This window comes from Pecten maximus, chromosome 9 (genome assembly GCF_902652985.1).
Source record: "Pecten maximus chromosome 9, xPecMax1.1, whole genome shotgun sequence".
NCBI classification, from domain to species: domain Eukaryota; kingdom Metazoa; phylum Mollusca; class Bivalvia; order Pectinida; family Pectinidae; genus Pecten; species Pecten maximus.
In genome coordinates, this window is record NC_047023.1 from 38,785,103 (window position 1) to 38,808,580 (window position 23,478).

General features: G+C 34.2%; 1 protein-coding gene across 1 annotated transcript; it reads right to left on the bottom strand.

The window, feature by feature from the left end:
• Positions 1-3,081: 3,081 nt before the first annotated feature.
• LOC117335117 (galanin receptor type 2-like) lies at positions 3,082-22,077 on the bottom strand. Its single transcript, XM_033895040.1, has 2 exons — positions 21,951-22,077; positions 3,082-6,786 (listed from the first exon to the last, which is right to left on the bottom strand). The coding sequence occupies exon 2, from the start codon at positions 6,760-6,762 to the stop codon at positions 5,602-5,604; it is 1,161 nt and encodes a 386-aa protein (XP_033750931.1). The 5' UTR covers positions 6,763-6,786; positions 21,951-22,077; the 3' UTR covers positions 3,082-5,601.
• Between the last annotated feature and the right edge of the window lie 1,401 nt (positions 22,078-23,478).

Sequence of the window (23,478 nt, forward strand, 5' to 3'; positions counted from 1 at the left end):
TCTGATGGACCTCAGATGGGGGAGATTGAATTTGGGTGGATGGATCATTATAGTCTTGGTGGTATGTGTTATCTGGGGAAAAAAAAGATAAAACACTGTCCCATGCTGTCATACAATACCTATTGCTTGGGATAGATGTGACTGACCCTCTGTATGTAGTTCAGTGAAGTAGCCACCAGCTACTACAAAGAAACCCCATCTCAAAATATAATGACCATGACTGTGGATATGCAGACTGGTTGTTCATCATGTTGGCTGGTATCATAATATAAGATTTTTTGACAATTTACTATAAATTGTTAAAGCATTGAATCATTTAAGGTCCTGACAAAAGCTAGAAATCACAGCCCAGTACATATGTAAACCAATCCTGTTTACTGTAAAACAATATAAACGATTGTCAATCTACCTCGTATAATGTAAATGTTGAGAGTACATGAAAAATGCCCTGTATGTACTTAAGGATATATATATAGATATATGTAATATGATATAAAAAAAGGGAAATGAGCATATTAAAGCCACATTAAACAGAGTTAACAATCAATATCGAGTAAAACAAGCCTTTCTGTACACTAAAATGTATCGTACCTATCCATGGTGACAAGTATAAAGTTAATGAGGCCACTGACTTTACCAGGGACTACAATTGATATAAGTCATATATACATGTCTCAAAAAAAACAAAAAAAACCTATATACTGTCCAAAACCTAACTTAAAGATTTATCATCATTAGTTTTAACATAACTGTGGCAAGTACAAGTTTTTTGCTGCTGCCAAAGGGACTTGACACAAATTATGATATAGAAAACACACGGACAACAGGGTTAAATCCTGTGACCACAGCCAAATTTTCAGACATTTTCTAGTTGATGCATTCGACCTTGTTTTGAACACCAAGAATATAGGTAGTACATTAACATAAAGATTTCAGTGTTAATAGGTCACAAGTATGTACATTATTCCAACTGGATATCAATTTACACATAATGGGTATTATATAGCTTAATTTGGGCTCTAAACTTAAGCATATATCAACATATATATTGCTAGAACAAGAGCCACAATGATTGATACATCAGTCACACAAAAAGAGACACTATATGATTACCATACTGAGGGAATTTAAACTTAGTGTAGCCACTGGAGTAACTACAGGCTTGTATGGATTTATGTATATTCATATAATTCAACAAAATTTCAATGAATCATGAATAAGTTGAACTGATCAAATGTACATAATTATCTGGTATTTGATATGAAATGGTTGTTATGAATATATTAATGGTTGTGTTGTATATATTAATGGTTGTGTTGTATATATTAATGGTCATCATGTATATATTAATGGTTGTGCTGTATATATTAATGGTTGTGTTGTATATATTAATGGTTGTGTTGTATATATTAATGGTTGTGTTGTATATATTAATGGTTGTGTTGTATATATTAATGGTTGTGTTGTATATATAAATGGTCATCATGTATATATTAATGGTTGTGTTGTATATATTAATGGTTGTGTTGTATATATTAATGGTTGTGTTGTATATATTAATGGTTGTGTTGTATATATAAATGGTCATCATGTATATATTAATGGTTGTGTTGTATATATTAATGGTTGTGTTGTATATATTAATGGTTGTGTTGTATATATTAATGGTTGTGTTGTATATATCAATGGTTGTGTCGTATATATTAATGGTTGTGTTGTATATATTAATGGTTGTGTTGTATATATTAATGGTTGTAGTGTATGGTTGTAGTGTATGGTTGTAGTATATGGTTGTAGTGTATGGTTGTCTTGTATACATGAATGGTTGTGTGTATATATTAATGGTTGTGTGTATATATTAATGGTTGTAGTATATGGTTGTCTTGTATACATGAATGGTTGTGTGTATATATTAATGGTTGTGTTGTATATAAATGGTTGTAGTGTATGGTTGTCTTGTATACATGAATGGTTGTTGTACAATGTATATAGATGAATGGTCATCATGTGTATATGGATAAATGTTGTGTTGTACATGTATATAAATGGTCATTGTATATATTAATGGTTGTAGTATATGGTTGTAGTGTATGGTTGTAGTGTATGGTTGTCTTGTATACATGAATGGTCGTCGTATATAGATAAATTGTTGTCGTGTATAGATTAATGGTCTTTGTGTATATAGATCAATTGTCATTGTGTATATATATAAACCATTCATGGATTCTGTGATTGATGGAAGCAAATATTGATACCCCACTTCTGAATGTTATATATTCCTCGGTGACTAGATGCAAGTTCATACCACAAAACAATTTGAATAGCTTCAAGCCGCAAAAGTGAAGTACCCACAAACATTTGATGTTATACAGTTTTATACCCACAAACATGTTCATGTTATACAATTTTATACCCGCAAATATTTGATGTTATACAGTTTTATACCCACAAACATTTGATGTTATACAGTTTTATACCCACAAACATGTTCATGTTATACAATTTTATACCCGCAAATATTTGATGTTATACAGTTTTATACCCACGAATATTTGATGTTATACAGTTTTATACCCACGAACATTTGATGTTATACAGTTTTATACCTACGAATATTTGATGTTATACAGTTTTATACCCACGAACATTTGATGTTATACAGTTTTATACCCACGAACATTTTCATGTTATACTATTTTATACTCACGAATATTTGATGTTATACAGTTTTAAACCCACAAACATTTGATGTTATACAATTTTATACCCGAAAACATTTTCATGTTATACAATTTTATATCCGCAAACATTTGATGTTATCCAATTTATACCCGCAAACATTTCATCATGTAATCAATTACCGGCATGAGACTGAAGACGCCATCAGATTTTTGTCATTCTACATTCAAACATGTAAATGATAGACACCATCGACTGGGTGTCATCCTATATTTAAATATGTAAATGATGTGTGTCATCCTGTTTTGACATGTAAATGATGTGTGTCATCCTGTTTTGACATGTAAATGATGTATGTCATCCTGTTTAAATATGTAAATGATGGGTGTCATCCTATTTTGACATGTAAATGATGTGTGTCATCCTGTTTTGACATGTAAATGATGTATGTCATCCTGTTTAAATATGTAAATGATGGGTGTCATCCTATTTAAACATGTAAATGATGTGTGTCATCCTGTTTAAACATGTAAATGATGTGTGTCATCCTGTTTAAACATGTAGATGATGCGTGTCATCCTGTTTAAACATGTAAATGATGTGTGTCATCCTGTTTAAACATGTAGATGATGTGTGTCATCCTGTTTAAACATGTAGATGATGTGTGTCATCCTGTTTAAACATGTAAATGATGGACAACATTTAAATGAATTGATCATTTGTTATAAGGCTTATCTCAGTATGGATGTTAGGGCAATATTGAAGATATCTACATTTTTAACAGGATTTTTTTTCAGCATTACTTTTCTTTTCTGTTGTTTTCACAGTTGAAAAAAGTTAAACTGTAAAGTACAACCTTTAAATTGTGACATCAAATTCTACAATCTGTATAAACAATTTATATACAAGAAGGAATGGTATCCGGATCTTATAATGAATCTCGAAATATAATACTTGTAAAGATCACAGTATACCAATACCTGGAATATCATCCTATACAAACATGTACATGTCAAAACATATTGTAATCATAGCTGCACCTGTAATATTCTATGCTACAAATGTGGTTCTATATTTACACACAAAAGACTACTCCTACAGAGCAACTCAACGGATTTGAACATTTCTCATTATTCATCTGAATCTGAGGCAGTTTAATTATGGGACAGATATAACTGTTATTGATTGCTGTTAAATATTACATATTGCAACAACACTTTATCCTGATTTCCAATAAATACACCCAAACTGCATTTTCTCTCAAACAAATTTATATTTGTATGTACAAATGTGTATAAAAAAGGTTTGCCAGTACAATTGTATGTAAGTATATATATAAGTGCAGAACCACTTCCTAAATAAAAGTGTTATTTTCAAAATTTTCAATTTTTAAAATATAATTTCTGTGTAATAAATTTCTAATAGCAAAACCTAAAAGAGAAGTTGATATTCCTGAGGCATATTTAACATAAATAGTATCATATCAAACATCAATGTTGTATCTCACAGACATCATTTTTAACCAACCTGACTTTGAATCCAAAACATTATTTTCCAGCAGTACATATTTGTAAGTGGCTATGAATATTGCTGATAATTTGGAATGACAATTGTATGCATGCTTTAACCCTTGGCCATTGTGAGCATGACAGTGATTATTTCAAAGTCTGTCATATGTAGGTACAAACATGTTATAGTTTTTACCCAAAAACAAACTTTGAGGCACCATCTGAATTTTCGTTTTAAGCAATTTTGAAAAAAGAATACTTAAATTAAAATTAAAACAAGTAAAACTGTAAACAATTACTGACAGTCTTGAGCAATTAAATTAATGCTAATTACCTATTAATGCTTTTTGCTGGTTTAAATAGCATGAATAACGATGTGGGTCAATACACTGTACAACATGTCAATAAATGATGTGTGGAACAAAGGATGAATATATGAACCCATACCATACCTGTCCAGGAAGTTCTACCAGGGAGAGATATATTATATTACAATCCAACAAATCAACTGAAAGCTGTTACAAAAAGTTCTCTCCCTCTAGGATATTTTTTATGTACAGAGGAATTGTAGACCTATTCTGCCAAAACATTAACCTGTCAATTTAACCTGCATTTACAACAACAGTTTAATGAGTCTGTGAACCTGAAATTTAAGTTGATTTTATTTAATAATTGCCTTTAAGTATATCTGCACAAATCCAGGAAGTGTTCAGTCTTAAAGTTTGATACAATTCGAACACTGTACAGTATATTTACATGTATATCCCTTATTTTGGAGGCTGAAATCTAGACACAAAATCCACATGCCAAGCAGAAAATTAAAACTTAACAGCAACTTCTCTGATCTTTATAAACAATCTAACAAAATACTTAAATAATATAGCACCAAGCATGAAATGCAACAACTTCACATACCTGTACATGTGTATAATGTTTCAACTTACTATTCACATACCTGTACATGTGTATAATGTTTCAACTTACTATGACTCCTTCCATCCATATGCTTTTCATAGACATTATGTGCTGGTCATCTGTATTCTCTTCCTTAATGTTTTAATTCAATTCTGGAAATTAATTTCTGATTATTTCAGAATTATCTCTTTCAATTAAATTTGCCCAATCACTGTAAGGTGCAGCAAGTACCTTCAGACAGATGTCTTCTATGAAAGATCAAGATTTTACTCTGATAAATCGTTACTTGAAACTTACAAACTTCAGATTTCTTCCCTAAATGCAGCATTAAAGTACACATGAACAATGACATTGTGACACCTACAGTCATGTCACAGCATACAAAAAATATGTCTTAGCACTAAGACAGGTAGCTGGATGACTGGCTGCGGATTAAATGTGAACCAAATTACACCTTGATCATGCCCGTTAAACTTCCTGACAAAACATGTAACCATGATCAGTTTTCATCAATATTAATGATTTCATCGCATTGATCGTCGGGAGATTCTTCACGTTCCACCGTCAATGGTGTCAAGGACGGGCCACTTTGGGAGCCCATTCGTACTGCTCCTTCTCGCGATTGGTGAATATCTGAACATGAAGCATTGTTGTTGTTACGACACGATGTGCAGTTTATCACTTCGTCAAAGCTCTTACTGAAGTAATAGGAGAGTTTCGCATAGAAGAATGGCCGAAGTGCCAAGTCCAGAACGGCCAAAATGTCACAATACTCGTAGATGTTTCCCCAGAGGTGATAATTATCCAACCCATTGGTTGGGTAATTGCTGAGCATATCATCCGAGCCAAAGTCTGTACTGTTTAATGATAAGTCCAAGTCCAACTTGACATTACTGAACGAGGTCTGAACAGCACGGGTCTGATAGAACACAATGAAACTCACAATCTCATGGGGAAGTTTACAAATGCCAAAGCTGACAATAAGTAACGTGACCATACGTGACAGTCGCCTTTCTCTGTGAGAGTAACTGTCTGCAAAAAATCTCTGTGTAAAATACCACGTAACAATATACACTATACCAATCACAAGGAGTGGTAGAGCGTAAGAGAAGGCTACCTTCAAATAGTTGTTTCTTTCAGTCTCTGCATTTAAAGTGGCGCTCCGCAGACACCCATAATTGTCATCTTTCACAATGGCCTTTGCATTTGGGATATTTGCAAGCATTGTAAGGACCCAGATGACAAGACTACTAATGAATGCATGAATGACATACGATTTAGAATAATGGGCACGATCTGTGAGCATAATGCAGCGAATGATGCTGAGTGCTACAAGATGACAGGATGCAACATAGGTACATGTTTCTACGAGGTAGAAAATTGACTGGCACCATTCTGATGTGAACACGTCACCCTTGTGTGTCAATCGGATCACATTCTGTAGAATCTCCGGGGTGATTTTCAGGAGATCTGCCACGGATAATCCACCAATCATCACATAAAGATGAATTTTTGGATATTTGAAAAAGATCAAAGTCCGAATCACCAGCATGTTTCCCACAATGCACACCACTCCAATGAGACTCAAGAGGACACATTTTATCAGCACTTCAACGTTAATCTCCAACCCTGTGTCGTTTTCTTCCACCTCATCCATCATGTTGGTCCAGTCTCATCACATTATCTGCAACAAAATCATAATTACCATTATTGAAAAGATAATCTACATCCTGATAGCTATCATGTTACACCTGTATCTCTACATGGTAAAATAGTGACAGAATAGCACTACAGATATCTATAACCACTTCTTGGGTATATCCTATGGGAGAGATTAAGTGTTCACATTGTTAAGTGGTGACAAGAATTGATGACTGGATCAGGGATGAAGGGCACATTGAAAAGTTATCTGATGATGGTGGCCATGGACTAACAATACAATACAGTAACTGGGGTGAAGTGAACTTAGATTAGAGAAAAGACCCATTTTCAGATTTTTTTTCCAAGACAGATAATGTAGATTATTCCTATCCATATTCTCTGACAAACATTAGCTTAACTACAGCAGTACTGATACAGGCAGACATGTCTCCAACATGTGGCCAATCTCTCCTGTGAATCAATATATACAGTACAACTTGTGGTACAGGTATATACAACATACTGGCTAATCAGAGACTTATATCACACCCATCATATTCAGTCAATGTTTCCTTACAATTTCAATCTTATATTTCCCAAACAAACTTTTCCCCAAACAGATTGACTTTCAATTTCTGTCAAATGAAGGCTTGAGCATTCAGTTCTCCAGCTTTTCTGGTTTCAGGATTCTGCCACAAAATGTCCCAGTTTCGGGTCTGCATGCATGCGCACATGGTCTTCATTTCCTAAAACGCCTAGATAACTCCCTCTGGTACTGCTGAAATTTATTTCTATTGAATTCACACAGATCATATGTTGATTGATGCAAGGAACATAAAGTTTTGTTTTTTCACTGATCGCAAAGATTATGAAACAACATATTTTTGATTCCATGAAATGCCACTGATTATCTCGAACTTGCATACACATAAATTAAATGTGTATATCATGTCAAGTACCACAAAATTAATTATACATAAAACGATACTTACAAGTTCATTTCCACTTTAATTTACACAGCATATATACATGTACAATATTCCAGCAGATCTTCACATATATATTTACAAGTCCTACCACACAATAGTCTTACCCAATTCTATATTGTCACAACAGACTGAAACAGATATTGACTATCACTATACATTGTATATGTAACAGAATAAACTTCAACTACAAACCAGAATTACCATCTTATATACTCCAGCAGAAGAAATCTTTACAGGATTGATACACCAACATGAAAGTGATTAATGATAGGTTTATTTGTCTAGACAGAATAAATAGTGACCACTGTTACACATTGTCAGTTTTCCTGGCTTCAGTAACCGGAGCTTAGCAGAAGGTATATACAGGACTTCATATATTGTCACACATATGCTTGGATTGGATTTTGTTGAAAGTCTGGTCAGCTTGTGTATTCATGCAGTCTTCATGAAAAATATTGTATAAAGTTAATTTTTCTGAACATCAGTGGTTCAATATTATCTCCAGATCTGTAACCAAGAAATATGACAAATTTTTGAAAATTAGTTTTAAGATTATGAATTAAGTATGATCACTGATGTACATGGTACATGAACATTAGGGAGTTTTACAACTGTTATTTTCCTTTTCCTCTCTATAAAAATTGTATACCTTCAGGAAAACTTTAATATTTAAAACATTTTTTCAAATAATTGCTTTTATATATCATGGGTACGGACTATAAGATAGCAAAATTATCTTTTCACATTTTTTTTCTCATCAAGATATTTTCCACAACATCTTCATCAAAAACAATCCTAGGTCAAGTTTTAGACCATAAAAACCCCCAGACTTTTTCCATATTCCAAAACATTATTCATTCCAACTCCTGTCTTGATGGTAGGTAATAGGTAACCCCCATAACAACCCTGAAACCAAATAGTTCAAGTAGTTCACTGATATGCCTTTCAACACTGCATCAAAAATTGAACATTTGGAAACCAACACTGACGCCACGGCTGGGGTGACAACATATACTTATAAAGCCCCCCCCCCCCCTCTTCTCTTCAAGAGACAAGCATGTGTAAAGACTTCTTAGACATTGGTACATAACTAGTGAAGCAGACAATGCAAGTCTGGTCACATGATGATGAACATAATATATTGAGACAATAACAAAAGACCAGCTGGTATTTGGGAAGAGCTGGAAATTAAAATCAAAATATGATTGACGATTTCATCATTCATCATTGATTTTAGAGGATTTCTGATCATTTCTCCCGGATGTAATTTGTCTCCGTTGTTATAACAGTACCATTAATTCATATCCAGCATCACTCCCAGAAATATCAAATGCCATATACCGGTACGTTTGAGCTATATACAGCTCTCATAAATTGAAAGTATTTTCATTGGAGGAATTAAAGTTTCGATTTATTGGTATTAATAATACATGAAGATAGATTTTTATAAACAGAATTTTAATGAAAATATTTTGACAGGTTTCACCAATCTTGCATTAAAATTTAAAAAGATCAATTTTTGTTCTCAGTGCATTTTGTTCTCGGGAATCTCGGAAACACTGGACAAACTCTCGGAAACACTGGACATGTCACCCACGCATGGTGTTTGTCCAGTGTTTCTGACATGTCACCCACGCATGGTGTTTGTCCAGTGTTTCTGACATGTCACCCACGCATGGTGTTTGTCCAGTGTTTCTGAAATTAGTGACAATCAAGGCAACAAGCAGTTCCACTTCCTTTATTTCATCCTTTGTTACATCAACATTGTGTAACCTTTATTCCCTCGGTCTCAACACCATCTCTGTCTCTCTCTCAATTGAAGGCTCTCTTCTTCTCATCTCATCTATCCATCTGATATATAGTCTAAAGACACTACATGTACTTCTACATAATTAAATCCTCTATTTCTAATGGTTAACTCTACCCTAAGGAGTCGGGACTAACCTATTCTGACTGAAATCCTTTGATGACCATATCTCTGTCCAAGGCTCCAGATTACCTATCAACCAATTAGACTAAATGGGCCCAACATCCACACACCATTGTCCACCAACCCTTCACACAGACACCACCACATGTACACTCTTCATTCTCTTTCACTTCCTTCTACCAGTAAGTGACCCATACACTTGTCCAGATCCTAAATTAGAGCTTTGATGAAAACCCCTAAAATAAAACTACTAAATCACTGAGGATACTATGGTCGTTTAAAATGTAGAGGGCTAGAGCACTGATATACTTGGTGTAAAATATATTCGAATTTCACCACGCTGTGACCAAATTAACGCTAGTATATCTGGCTAAGCCAATACATATATATACTACGTATACCCATACACGATAGTTACCTAGATCTGGCAATACAGATACATATTTATCGTCAGGCCAAACTGATATAGATGGATGGTATATATTGGAGGCACGGTGTGTGATGGTGGTCAAGCAGTAGACACAAGGCTATGTGACAAAGAGTCGCTAGTTCGAGTCCTGGCACGGGTGCTTTGTTCTATCCCTCAACAGGAATCGGGCTTTAAGTCAATATATTCTGTGAATATGGACAGGAATCGGGCTTTAAGTCAATATATACTGTGTATACAGACAGGAATCGGGCTTTAGTCAATATATACTGTGTATACAGACAGGAATCGGGCTTTAGTCAATATATACTGTGTATACGGACAGGAATCGGGCTTTAGTCAATATATACTGTGTATACGGACAGGAATCAGGCTTTAGTCAATATATACTGTGTATATGGACAGGAATCGGGCTTTAGTCAATATATACTGTGTATACGGACAGGAATCAGGCTTTAGTCAATATATTCTGTGTATACAGACAGGAATCAGGCTTTAGTCAATATATACTGTGTATATGGACAGGAATCGGGCTTTAGTCAATATATACTGTGTATATGGACAGGAATCGGGCTTTAGTCAATATATACTGTGTATACAGACAGGAATCGGGCTTTAGTCAATATATACTGTGTATACAGACAGGAATCGGGCTTTAGTCAATATATACTGTGTATACAGACAGGAATCGGGCTTTAGTCAATATATACTGTGTATACGGACAGGAATCGGGCTTTAGTCAATATATACTGTGTATACGGACAGGAATCGGGCTTTAGTCAATATATACTGTGTATACGGACAGGAATCGGGCTTTAGTCAATATATACTGTGTATATGGACAGGAATCGGGCTTTAGTCAATATATACTGTGTATACGGACAGGAATCGGGCTTTAGTCAATATATACTGTGTATACGGACAGGAATCGGGCTTTAGTCAATATATACTGTGTATACGGACAGGAATCGGGCTTTAGTCAATATATACTGTGTATACGGACAGGAATCGGGCTTTAGTCAATATATACTGTGTATACGGACAGGAATCGGGCTTTAGTCAATATATACTGTGTATACGGACAGGAATCGGGCTTTAGTCAATATATACTGTGTATACAGACAGGAATCGGGCTTTAGTCAATATATACTGTGTATACTGACAGGAATCGGGCTTTAGTCAATATATACTGTGTATACGGACAGGAATCGGGCTTTAGTCAATATATACTGTGTATACAGACAGGAATCGGGCTTTAAGTCAATATATACTGTGTATACGGACAGGAATCGGGCTTTAGTCAATATATACTGTGTATACGGACAGGAATCGGGCTTTAGTCAATATATACTGTGTATATGGACAGGAATCGGGCTTTAGTCAATATATACTGTGTATACGGACAGGAATCGGGCTTTAGTCAATATATACTGTGTATACAGACAGGAATCGGGCTTTAGTCAATATATACTGTGTATATGGACAGGAATCGGGCTTTAGTCAATATATACTGTGTATACGGACAGGAATCGGGCTTTAGTCAATATATACTGTGTATACAGGACAGGAATCGGGCTTTAGTCAATATATACTGTGTATACGACAGGAATCGGGCTTTAGTCAATATATACTGTGTATACGGACAGGAATCGGGCTTTAGTCAATATATACTGTGTATAGGACAGGAATCGGGCTTTAGTCAATATATACTGTGTATACAGACAGGAATCGGGCTTTAGTCAATATATACTGTGTATATGGACAGGAATCGGGCTTTAGTCAATATATACTGTGTATACGGACAGGAATCGGGCTTTAGTCAATATATACTGTGTATATGGACAGGAATCGGGCTTTAGTCAATATATACTGTGTATACGGACAGGAATCGGGCTTTAGTCAATATATTCTGTGTATATGGACAGGAATCGGGCTTTAGTCAATATATACTGTGTATACAGACAGGAATCGGGCTTTAGTCAATATATACTGTGTATACGGACAGGAATCAGGCTTTAGTCAATATATACTGTGTATATGGACAGGAATCGGGCTTTAGTCAATATATACTGTGTATACGGACAGGAATCAGGGCTTTAGTCAATATATACTGTGTATATGGACAGGAATCGGGCTTTAGTCAATATATACTGTGTATACAGACAGGAATCGGGCTTTAGTCAATATATACTGTGTATACGGACAGGAATCGGGCTTTAGTCAATATATACTGTGTATATGGACAGGAATCGGGCTTTAGTCAATATATACTGTGTATACAGACAGGAATCGGGCTTTAGTCAATATATACTGTGTATATGGACAGGAATCAGGCTTTAGTCAATATATACTGTGTATACGGACAGGAATCAGGCTTTAGTCAATATATACTGTGTATATGGACAGGAATCGGGCTTTAGTCAATATATACTGTGTATACGGACAGGAATCGGGCTTTAGTCAATATATACTGTGTATACGGACAGGAATCGGGCTTTAGTCAATATATACTGTGTATACTGACAGGAATCGGGCTTTAGTCAATATATACTGTGTATACAGACAGGAATCGGGCTTTAGTCAATATATACTGTGTATACAGACAGGGATCGGGCTTTAGTCAATATATACTGTGTATATGGACAGGGATCGGGCTTTAGTCAATATATACTGTGTATACGGACAGGGATCGGGCTTTAGTCAATATATACTGTGTATATGGACAGGAATCGGGCTTTAGTCAATATATACTGTGTATACGGACAGGAATCGGGCTTTAGTCAATATATACTGTGTATACAGACAGGAATCGGGCTTTAGTCAATATATACTGTGTATACAGACAGGGATCGGGCTTTAGTCAATATATACTGTGTATACAGACAGGAATCAGGCTTTAGTCAATATATACTGTGTATACAGACAGGAATCGGGCTTTAGTCAATATATACTGTGTATACAGACAGGAATCGGGCTTTAGTCAATATATACTGTGTATACAGACAGGAATCGGGCTTTAGTCAATATATACTGTGTATACAGACAGGAATCGGGCTTTAGTCAATATATACTGTGTATACGGACAGGAATCAGGCTTTAGTCAATATATACTGTGTATATGGACAGGAATCGGGCTTTAGTCAATATATACTGTGTTTAATCAATATCAAATGACAATTCCATGTGTAGCAAAGTTTCATAATTCAGACATTCCGCATCCCCCTAATGATTGTTGCTGATCCATTCACTTCTGTTGGCGATAATTTTTAATTCTAAACTCATGAATATATTCATAATGCAGATTACATAATCATTCCTATGTGTACAGATTACATAATCATTCCTATGTGTACTGATAAGTGCTAAAAATAGGTGGAGGTCTTGTCCTCTGCCTGACTTTTATAGCTCCAAGTCATTCCTTTGTCTGGACATGCATGATTTAACTTTTAGATAAGTAATTATATAATGATAAACATTTCTGTCCAGTAACGAGGTTAACATTCTTTATTATAAGTACATGTAATTATATGATCCTTTGTTACACTAGTTACGGGTTTTTAATTTGCTGTGACACAATGTACATGTACGTATACATGTACAGATCCTGGACCAATTAATCACTGAAAATTAACTAAAATGAATGGCAAAACACTTCTGACAATAATGATCCTACAAAGGCCTAGTTATACTAGTTAGTACTTCACTCAATGATGATCCTGATGATAAAATGAGACAAAATGTGTTAACCCTTCAGGAGGAGAAGAATTTCATATTCACGTTAGCTTTATTTACTTTGTATATATATATCGACCCCTCTAGCTGTCCCCTAACTACATAAGCTTGTGTGGCAAGACCTTGTTTGTACAAAACCCAGTACATATAAGTTTGCTTAAAATCCCCTTACCCATATATATGCTGCACCATATATGTGCATGCACAGAAGAATTGAACACCTAAATATATTCAATTTCAATTTAATTTTGGCCCAATTCTTTGCCCTAACTTAAGGCTAAGGGACTGAGCATATGCAGTCCCTCTGTTCCAAAGTCTGGAATATATACTGGTATTTATGTGTATTACTTATCTTGTGAAACCTTTACAACACTATTATAGTGGGACAATTGGTATTTATCCAGTGAATATATATATTTTTTGATTTAAACCACAAAGACACTGATCTTTATAAATTAATTTGAAACAGAGAGAATGATATTTTCTATATAAGGTAACATTTAAAAGCTTATTCCAGATGGACCATTAATTTTGCTATTTATGGAGTGTAATATCAAATACAGTTATATATATATATATATATATATATACACTGTAGACTAGATATACAAGTGTAGTAAGATTCACAGTATAATATCATTATAAAGTTGTCACACATTACCACTTAATGGGACAGCTGCAGATAAATCTGATATAAATGCCACCAATATACATTTATCACACCTTACAGACATATGTAAAAACATTTGTGCGTATATATATACCGGGATACATTAAATTTAATATTTACGATAATTATAAATATATATCTTTAACTATATAGATTACAGGGTAGTGTAATAAGCCCAGGGGTCCAATATATACACTAACTCTATTTGTGAGTATGTAATATTAATATAGACATTGGTGGGCGATTTGTACAGTCACCTATAGATATATATATAGTGTTAATAGTTGGTGGATGATTTGTACAGTCACCTATAGATATATACAGTGTTAATAGACAGAACTGATATTATGTTTGTGTTGCGGATTGACCCTTTTCCTTGGCATACACAATATGCGCATAAGCAGTAGGTGAAAATGGGAAAAATCAAATCAGGACCACTATTGATCACAACAAACTACATACTTACTATACATGTATGCATAAGGGGTTGATTATGAGGATCTTCTTGTCATAAATGTTACCCATAAACCCAACAATGAATACTAATTATACAACAATGACCAAATACTGTCAAAATCAATCCACTCATGATCAGATTTTTATTTTCATTAAGTCTAGCAATGTTTATGGAGTTGGGACGATGATTAATCAGGATATAATGTATTCACTTTAAATCATTTAACATCAACTGATCCGTTAATCGATTGTTAATGTTCATAATCAATCATCATTAGATTGTTAATACCCTATTTTTTAGAATAAATAAATTTCATTTTTTTTCTCCAAAATTTTAGAACAGTTGTCTACATAATAAAGATGTCAATTATTCACATATTTCAATCATGAGAAATGTTGGTCATCTATAAATTAAATTTACACAGAAATAATATGACAACAACTGATTTAATATGTATTTTTAGAAAATTTGAATAAACTGCCCTTTTAGTTATATATAGCTGATGATCAATTTTGAAAAATATGCAACGATTTGCCATCACAAGAGTTACAGATGAAAAGGTATTCAAAGTTAACATGTTGATGTGGTCCAACTCAAGTCTGAAGGCGAGTCTGTTATTATTCGTTTTTACTATCTGTGCACCCTGATTTAGAACTTTAAACAATATATCATTGATACTGAATAGGTGTACATGTTTCATCAGTTAGAAATGAACAATTAGGAGTATTAATTCTTTCCGAAGTGTTGTGTTCTAGATGGTATAAATATTGATACACTAATGATATAATTGATAATTAAGAACATGTGTACAAAGAAAGCAAATCTTGTTACAGAACATGGCTTCCCATCTGGTTTACACATTGTATGACGACTGCAGGTCTGACTGTTCCTGTAATAATGACGGCTGACAATTGAACATGCTGCTAGGACTTGTGTACATAACCTACAGCTAGGACGCTTTTGTTTTAACATTGGGAACCAAACCAAAATGTGAGGACAATATATCAAACCAAATAAACATTACTACAGCTGTATTTACTTAAATGTGTATACCATTTCAGGTGTTAAGAGACCTCAGCCAAAAATATATTTACCCTAGGCCTGTAATTATCTACAAATAGCCTCTACATGTACTCGCAAATAAGTCCCCTTCTTCACTTTTTCAGAATTATCAATTTAAGTCATTGTTTGTTAAATGTTGTTCACAAATGAGCCCTCCCTAAACTTTAAAAATAATTTTTCACACTAGGGACTATACATTGGACAAAGATCAATATGCATTGTAGTTTAATAACTTATTACTGCAAACATACACGTTTTAACGGTTTAATTTACAAAGTAATTTTTTTCATCAACATTTATTATGTGTAGTTTGTGTTGGTACCCTGCAATTATACAGGAATAATTAAAGCTAGCTTTCTGGAATGAAAATACAAAATAACACAAAATCTTCGTAAGTTTCTAGAATTTTCTTGTACAGTTCGTATACAAGTGATAAAAGTCAGTTAGTCAAAGCAGTCACCTTGATCTGGTTAATGTACATAAACAAGTTTGGCTAGGACGGAAACAAAACATATGGCTATATAATGTTAATGGACTTTTTGCAATGTCTCTAGCCATCAGTCTGGAATGTTTTCAGGAATAATGGCATATTGGAAAACATAGACCAGTCACAAGAATTGTAGCACATGCAAGTCTGCAGCACAAGCTATCTGAGGAAATTTACATTTTCATTGCATGCATATATACATTGCATGCCAAGTGAAAATTCAAATTTTCAAGCAACAAAACTAATGATATATATTTTTTTTTCTTCAATAAAATTACTTTATAAAATATGATAGAAGAATTTGAACTATAAGTGATATCTATACAGTAATTCTTAAAAGAATTATCTAATAATATATACTGGTGTACGTCACTACAGCTACACACCAGAACATGTGGGTGTGTCTAGTTATGATTGGACATGTCATGATCACTTACAAAATATATTTTAATTGATACAATTCAATCCAGTGATTCTTAAACTTAGTTTGTTTTTATTTATAAATTTAAAACTTGTTAAAGATCATAATCCTATTAACTTAACTTTATCTTCATTCAATTTCTGCCAAATCTGCAGTTACGCTGATTTAACCATTCATAAGTTAATTATATAATAACAAGAGATCCCAGAACGATATTGGCACCCACCATTGAATGATCCATCAAGTCAAATCAAAGACTGATCTTTTCTCTTATTTTCCCTTCTTTCACTCTTCCTTCTTCCATTTAATAACTACATTTGTATATATATATCTATATAACATTATATAGCAGGAGCAACCTGCAATTGTCAAAATCCAAGATGGCCATATACTCTTTGTAATCCATTTAGTTTTTTCAATCAGACTTGCATGCACAACTGGAGAGCAAGGAGAACCTCTACATTCAAATTTGAGAAAGACCCGTAATAGCCATTTGGTACTTTAAGAAATTGTTAATAAAGTTTCTATTGTCAAAATCCAAGATGGCTGCCTGTTTGCCATGTTGTTGTTAGGTTGGTCCTATATACAGGAATATGCATAACTAGCTAGGGATCAAGGGAAACCTACATATGTAATTTGAGAACTAGCAGCAACAAACTTCAATTGTCACAATCCAAGATGGCCACCTGTCAGCCATGTTGTTTTCTTATCGGTCCCAAAATGCAATATGCTCACGTTGACTCTGTAAGTACATCGTAGATGATGTTGCAATTTTACCCAATCTTTTGATTTGCCTCCTTGGCAGCAACCAAAGCATCTGACCGACTTCTGGCTTCTGATTTGTGGCTTTGCAAATTGGTTGCCAGTCCGCCATTCTTCAAAACAAACCAGTTTGTACATGTTTGCATGATATATTTTCAGTTGCTTAATATTTGCATATATAGAGAGTGGAGCACTGCATTAAAGATTTGTAGGAATCAGTGAGTAGTTAACCAGCTTTTACTGCAATTAAGGAGAACCACGATAATGACACCCACTTTATATCATCATTAGGATATATATGTATTCTATCATATTCGATATAGTTTTGTAACTTCGTTATAATTTATTGTATGTTAGAAAACATAGAGAGGCTTTATAATTAATTCGCAACTGTAGGAATGTTTTACTTTAGTAAAATTTAATGTTTCATTTATCTTGTAATCTATGTATTCAAGCAAGAAAATGTAACAAAAACATACCCTACAAGAGTTGAAGAGACAGTTGTGAAGGCTCCTATATATAGTATATTCATTGACGATATATGCTTAAACCGAATGTAGTCCCCTGTGAATCTGAATTCATTTCAATCTGCATCCTTCCTTTCAGCGATATGGAATGTGACTATCAAGCAACAACACATGTATGGCGGTATGTGTAACGGCTTGCTTGCCTCTCTGTTAAATAGCATGTTGTATAAAATTATTTTTATCCGACTTCCCCCTCCAGGCCTGGTGACAGCTGATAAGGAACATAACCATATTGATTTGATTATCTACATGTTGTGGCATTTCTCAGATAACAAGTATGTATTCATTAAGTATGTTTGCACTTCAGGATTCTTTATTAGGATAAAGAAAAAAAAACATGTCATAGTATATCATACCAACCTATAGGAGTTGTTTGTGCTACTTTAGATTTAATTTGTTTTATTCTTAGTAATCCAACATGTTTGTTCAGTGTATTTATCCACAAATAATCATATAACCCCTCTACTCTAGTGTAAACGTTTTTATCTTATATTTATCCTTGACCAAATGCCTTTTTCCCTAGTGTAAAAGTTTACTACTAAAAATTTAAAGTTGTTCAAAAATAAGATATGGATACGGTAAACATGTATATAAAAAAGTAGAACACATTATGTAGGCTAGAGACTTACCTTGTTTACCCTGGCATACACTATTATCCTGTAGATCTTATACCCTGTTACATAACATCCTAGATTACATTTGTGAACAAGCCAGCTTAAAGTACTGTGACAAATGACTAGTGTTATCACCCAGACTGAGATAACTGAGAGAAGATAGAGAGGTCAACAGATCCATATTTTTTCCCTTCGGTCACTGAAGGGTCAAGGCCTGAAAACTTCAGACTGTAATTATTAGATTGAATAACATTAAACCCTGGAGGTTTAGACCCTGAGCTTTAATCTCTTGATCACGAATTTAACCTGTCTGTGTAAACTTGATCCATGTCGTCACAGCCCAACACTACATTACAATATTTACACAATTTCTAAGCCAGGTGATATATGTTAAAGAGATCTTTCAAAATGTGTGAACAGAATTAATCTGTAACTTGTACGGTATACTTTAACATTGTATGCTGTCATTGGCCTAAAAGTTACCTTCTAATAACATGCCATAAAATAAGGTAGGTAAGTTATGAATTGAAAAAAAAATAGATATAGTTTTTACTAGGTTAGATTTAAGTACGGAATCTTGGCTTTACTAATATATATATAGACACCCTTCATTGAAAATTGACAAAAAACTATGAGTAGGTAAATCAAAACCTTTTTTTTTAATATTTGATAAACAACATAATATAGTTGTGCGCATGAGTTAAATATAGACAAGGGATCTTGTTTTTAATAGAAGCCCTTTCTTGAAGTGGCCAAACAAACCTTCATTGTAGGGTCAAATGGTAAGGTTTAATAGAGCGATGTCAATGGTGTTTGTTTTACGTCTTGTTCCTTCTGAAATCTTCAGTTTACTAAGTAAGCATGTTGTACTGTAGTTCCCTAGCTATATAGACAAATATTGATTCATGTTGGGCCACGCTTTTCTACATGCAAATAATACTGAATACGATCAGTACAATTTGTGGGCCATAATTAAAAAAAAAAAAAAAAAATGATGGAATAAAAAAGACGATTACCATATATATAATGCTTATATAAATTACTTATTGAAGCTACTGTAGTTTTATGTATATATGCATGCATGATTTAAATCTGCCTTCATTCATGAACTGAAAAAACATGCATATCTAATTTATTACAAACTATATAAGTATTTTTTTTTTTTTTGCTAAAAAGGGAAATTGCCATTTGAGTCCTAGATATTGAAGGAGCAGTTTGTACCAGGTAACAGTACAGAGAGCGATGTCACTTTGACACGAGTGACGGTACAGGTACGTTCACTTCATTGAATGCTGAATTGGTTGTGTCCTTGACATATATTACTAGATTACACATGTACATAATGATGTTGCCAATAGTACATTTCATTGTTAAATACCGAACAGACTTGAACAGCTTTGAATTGAAGTTGTCTAGCGTATACAAATTATCTCTCGAGACCAATCACAATACTTTGTCAAAATCATGCGACATTTTAGTTCAGCCATCGTCTATATATATAGAGAATACGTGGTCAGTGTCTTAAAATATAAGCTGTATTTTGGCAAGGGTAAAGAAAGACAAAAGTGGCGAGCCTTGGCGAGCCACTTTTGTCTTTTGTCCCGAGCCAAAAATACAGCTGATATTTTAAGACACTGACCATATATTCTATTTATCCTACAACAGTCATCAAAATAATCATCAAAAATAATCATTTTGAAGTGAAACAGTGTCAAAAATGACAGAAATATGTTCGCCTTTTAAACATAGTTTCACTTTGAAGTAGGTCAGTCGAACTGACGCACGTGCTAAGATTCCAAAATACATCTGTTTTCCGTCACTGCCGTATACAGCAAAAATATATACGGTGGGTGTATTCCGACAATGCGGTGGCAGTTGCAGGATAAATAGAGAATACATGGTCAGTGTCTTAAAATATAAGCTGTATTTTGGCGAGGGTAAAGAAAGACAAAAGTGGCGAGCCACTTTTGTCTTTCTGTCCCGAGCCAAAAATACAGCTTATATTTTAAGACACTGACCATGTATTCTATTTATCCTGCAACAGACATAAAAATAATCATCAGAAATAATCATTTTGAAGTGAAACGGTGTCAAAAATGACAGAAATATGTTCGCCTTTTAAACGTACTTTCAATTTGAAGTAGGTCAGTCGAACTGACGCACGTGCTATGATTCCAAAATACAGCTGTTTTCCGTCACTGCCATATACAGCAAAAATATATACGGTGGGTGTATTCCGACAATGCGGTGGCAGTTGCAGGATAAATATAAATATAAGCTGTCTATTTTGATAATATTTGCAAATGGTACATCTTGGTAACACCATAGATTTCTGAGGTAAAACCATAAAAATATTTTTGTCACACTCGTAAATTCATGCGACAAGATTCGTCTTAAATAACAAGTAAAATTACTCCAAGTTATGCGAATGAAGTCTGAAAACAGTTAACCTCCAGTAACTCTGGACAAAGTATAGGCCTAACCTATAATACATATGGTAAATATTGACCTGAAATTTCCATTAAGATTAACCGACTTTCAAAAGATAGTCAGCTCCCACGTTGCCGATCCTACATGTAACCAAAAATATCAATTAATGTTATTAATTTATTGATATACATTTTATCTCATATGAAACGAAAAAGGACAGTAAGTATATAATTAGGCCTATGTATCAATCTGACAATCTCAAAAACTTGAACATGTATTCAACAATTTAATACGCAATTGTACTAGTTCCCCAGCCCCATAACATCCGGTATCACTTGTTTACAAAATACCACGCACTGACTCTAGTTTCTTAACATAAACAAGGCCCCCATATGTGCCCCTCGCATAATGTGTATGAAATACGACTCGTGATAGTGGCGGTTCATTTTTAGCCACAAATATGTAACCAAAACAAACCATTTCTAGCAACGATTTCGGTTCCTTATGATACTTCTACATCACATAATGAAGTTTGTGGTATGCATAAAAAGATAATGAAGCTTTAACATATAAAACATGATAAAAACATGGGTCGAATTTATTAGCTACATGCTTCCATGAGTCGCAAGACAACACGCCTTCGCTACAGGAAAAAAAACACAACTGACAGTTGTGTTATTATCGTAAACTGATACTTACGATTAAAAACGGTTCTTTGTCACATTTGTTAAAATCTTTCCACCATGGCAAAACTCTTCAGAATTGCAAACATCCGAAAACATCCATATTTCATGGTTTGGCTATGCACGACACGTTTCCGAGGTGTATGATATCTAGTATGACCTCAATAAATACACAGAGGAAGAGCATGCGCACTCATGGAATAAACATTTCCATTGACCTCGTTTACGATGTTATTTTATTGAGGACAGTAGGTCAACGATCAGCGAGCCCACGTGTCAGGCAAGGGAAGTTCTACCGGGATGTACGAGTTAAATAAAACAATTTCTGGTTCGAAGTTTTGAATGTCAGTCGTGTTCTTAGTTATATCCCGGACTCAAAGCTTTATTAATAGGAATTTGATTTATTTCCAATACACGAGAGACGAAATAAGGATAAGTCATGTAAGCTACATGTAACCTTTTTTCGCGAATTATACAAAGGCCTACAACATGCACACGTGGTCGGCACGCAGCTGAAAGTTAGAGTGAATGTCCTCGCATGCAGTTCCTTAATCTATGGTATGTCTCAGGATAGCCCTATTGGGAAATATTGTAGTGAAAATCGGGGGAGTTATCATGCTCCATTTTAAAAAGTAAAGTACTAGTTCAGAAAAGGAGATATCGAGCCGTCTTGTAGTACTTATCCTAATTTTGAATAAAAAGAAATACATTACAGAGGCTTAAATAATATGAATTACATTCTGATTAACGGGAAATGTTCATAGTGTAAAGTTATACCTCGACCCAGAGTATAGCAGACACGTACGTCTCTGCGTATAAGACCTAAACACACACCGTGTGACGCGATGTAAAAGGGATTTATATCGATAAGATCAACAAGGTATTAAAAATTAAAAAAAATAAAAACTTTTGGTTTACTTGTAGTCAAAATACAGAGACCTATATACTATATAGGTCTCTGTCAAAATATACATGTAAAATAATCTGCCAGAACTAGAAACTGCAGAACTGCACGAACAGGATTTTTTTTTAACAAATACAAAATATTAGCATTGGACAAAACTTTTATATTAATGAATTTCTATAAAAAAAAATTAAAAAAAATGGAACAATATTGTTACCGCAAGTGCAAATACGCATCCAACATTTGTTTGTTAGGATCCAGTACCTATATTGGTTTATACCGTCGTTATTACTTACTAGACCCTATATATATATAGATATTTATACATGTATAGCTTAGAAACACAAATGACGAAGGAAGACAACTTTTTGACTCGTGCCCTGACCGGGCCTCGAACTCACGATCCTACGGCACCCAATCGCCTAGCCAGAAATATCCGCAGCCTATACCGCTGCTCTTACAGAAGAACGTTTCAATGGCGCAGTGATGGTCGGCCCGATACCCTGACATGATCATTGTGGAAGTCGTCTATAAGGTGATATAGAATACCTGGATCGCAATGTATTTACATACATGGATACGAATTGTACATATATTATATATATTTCTCTCGGTACAACTACGACAGGAAATTCAAATC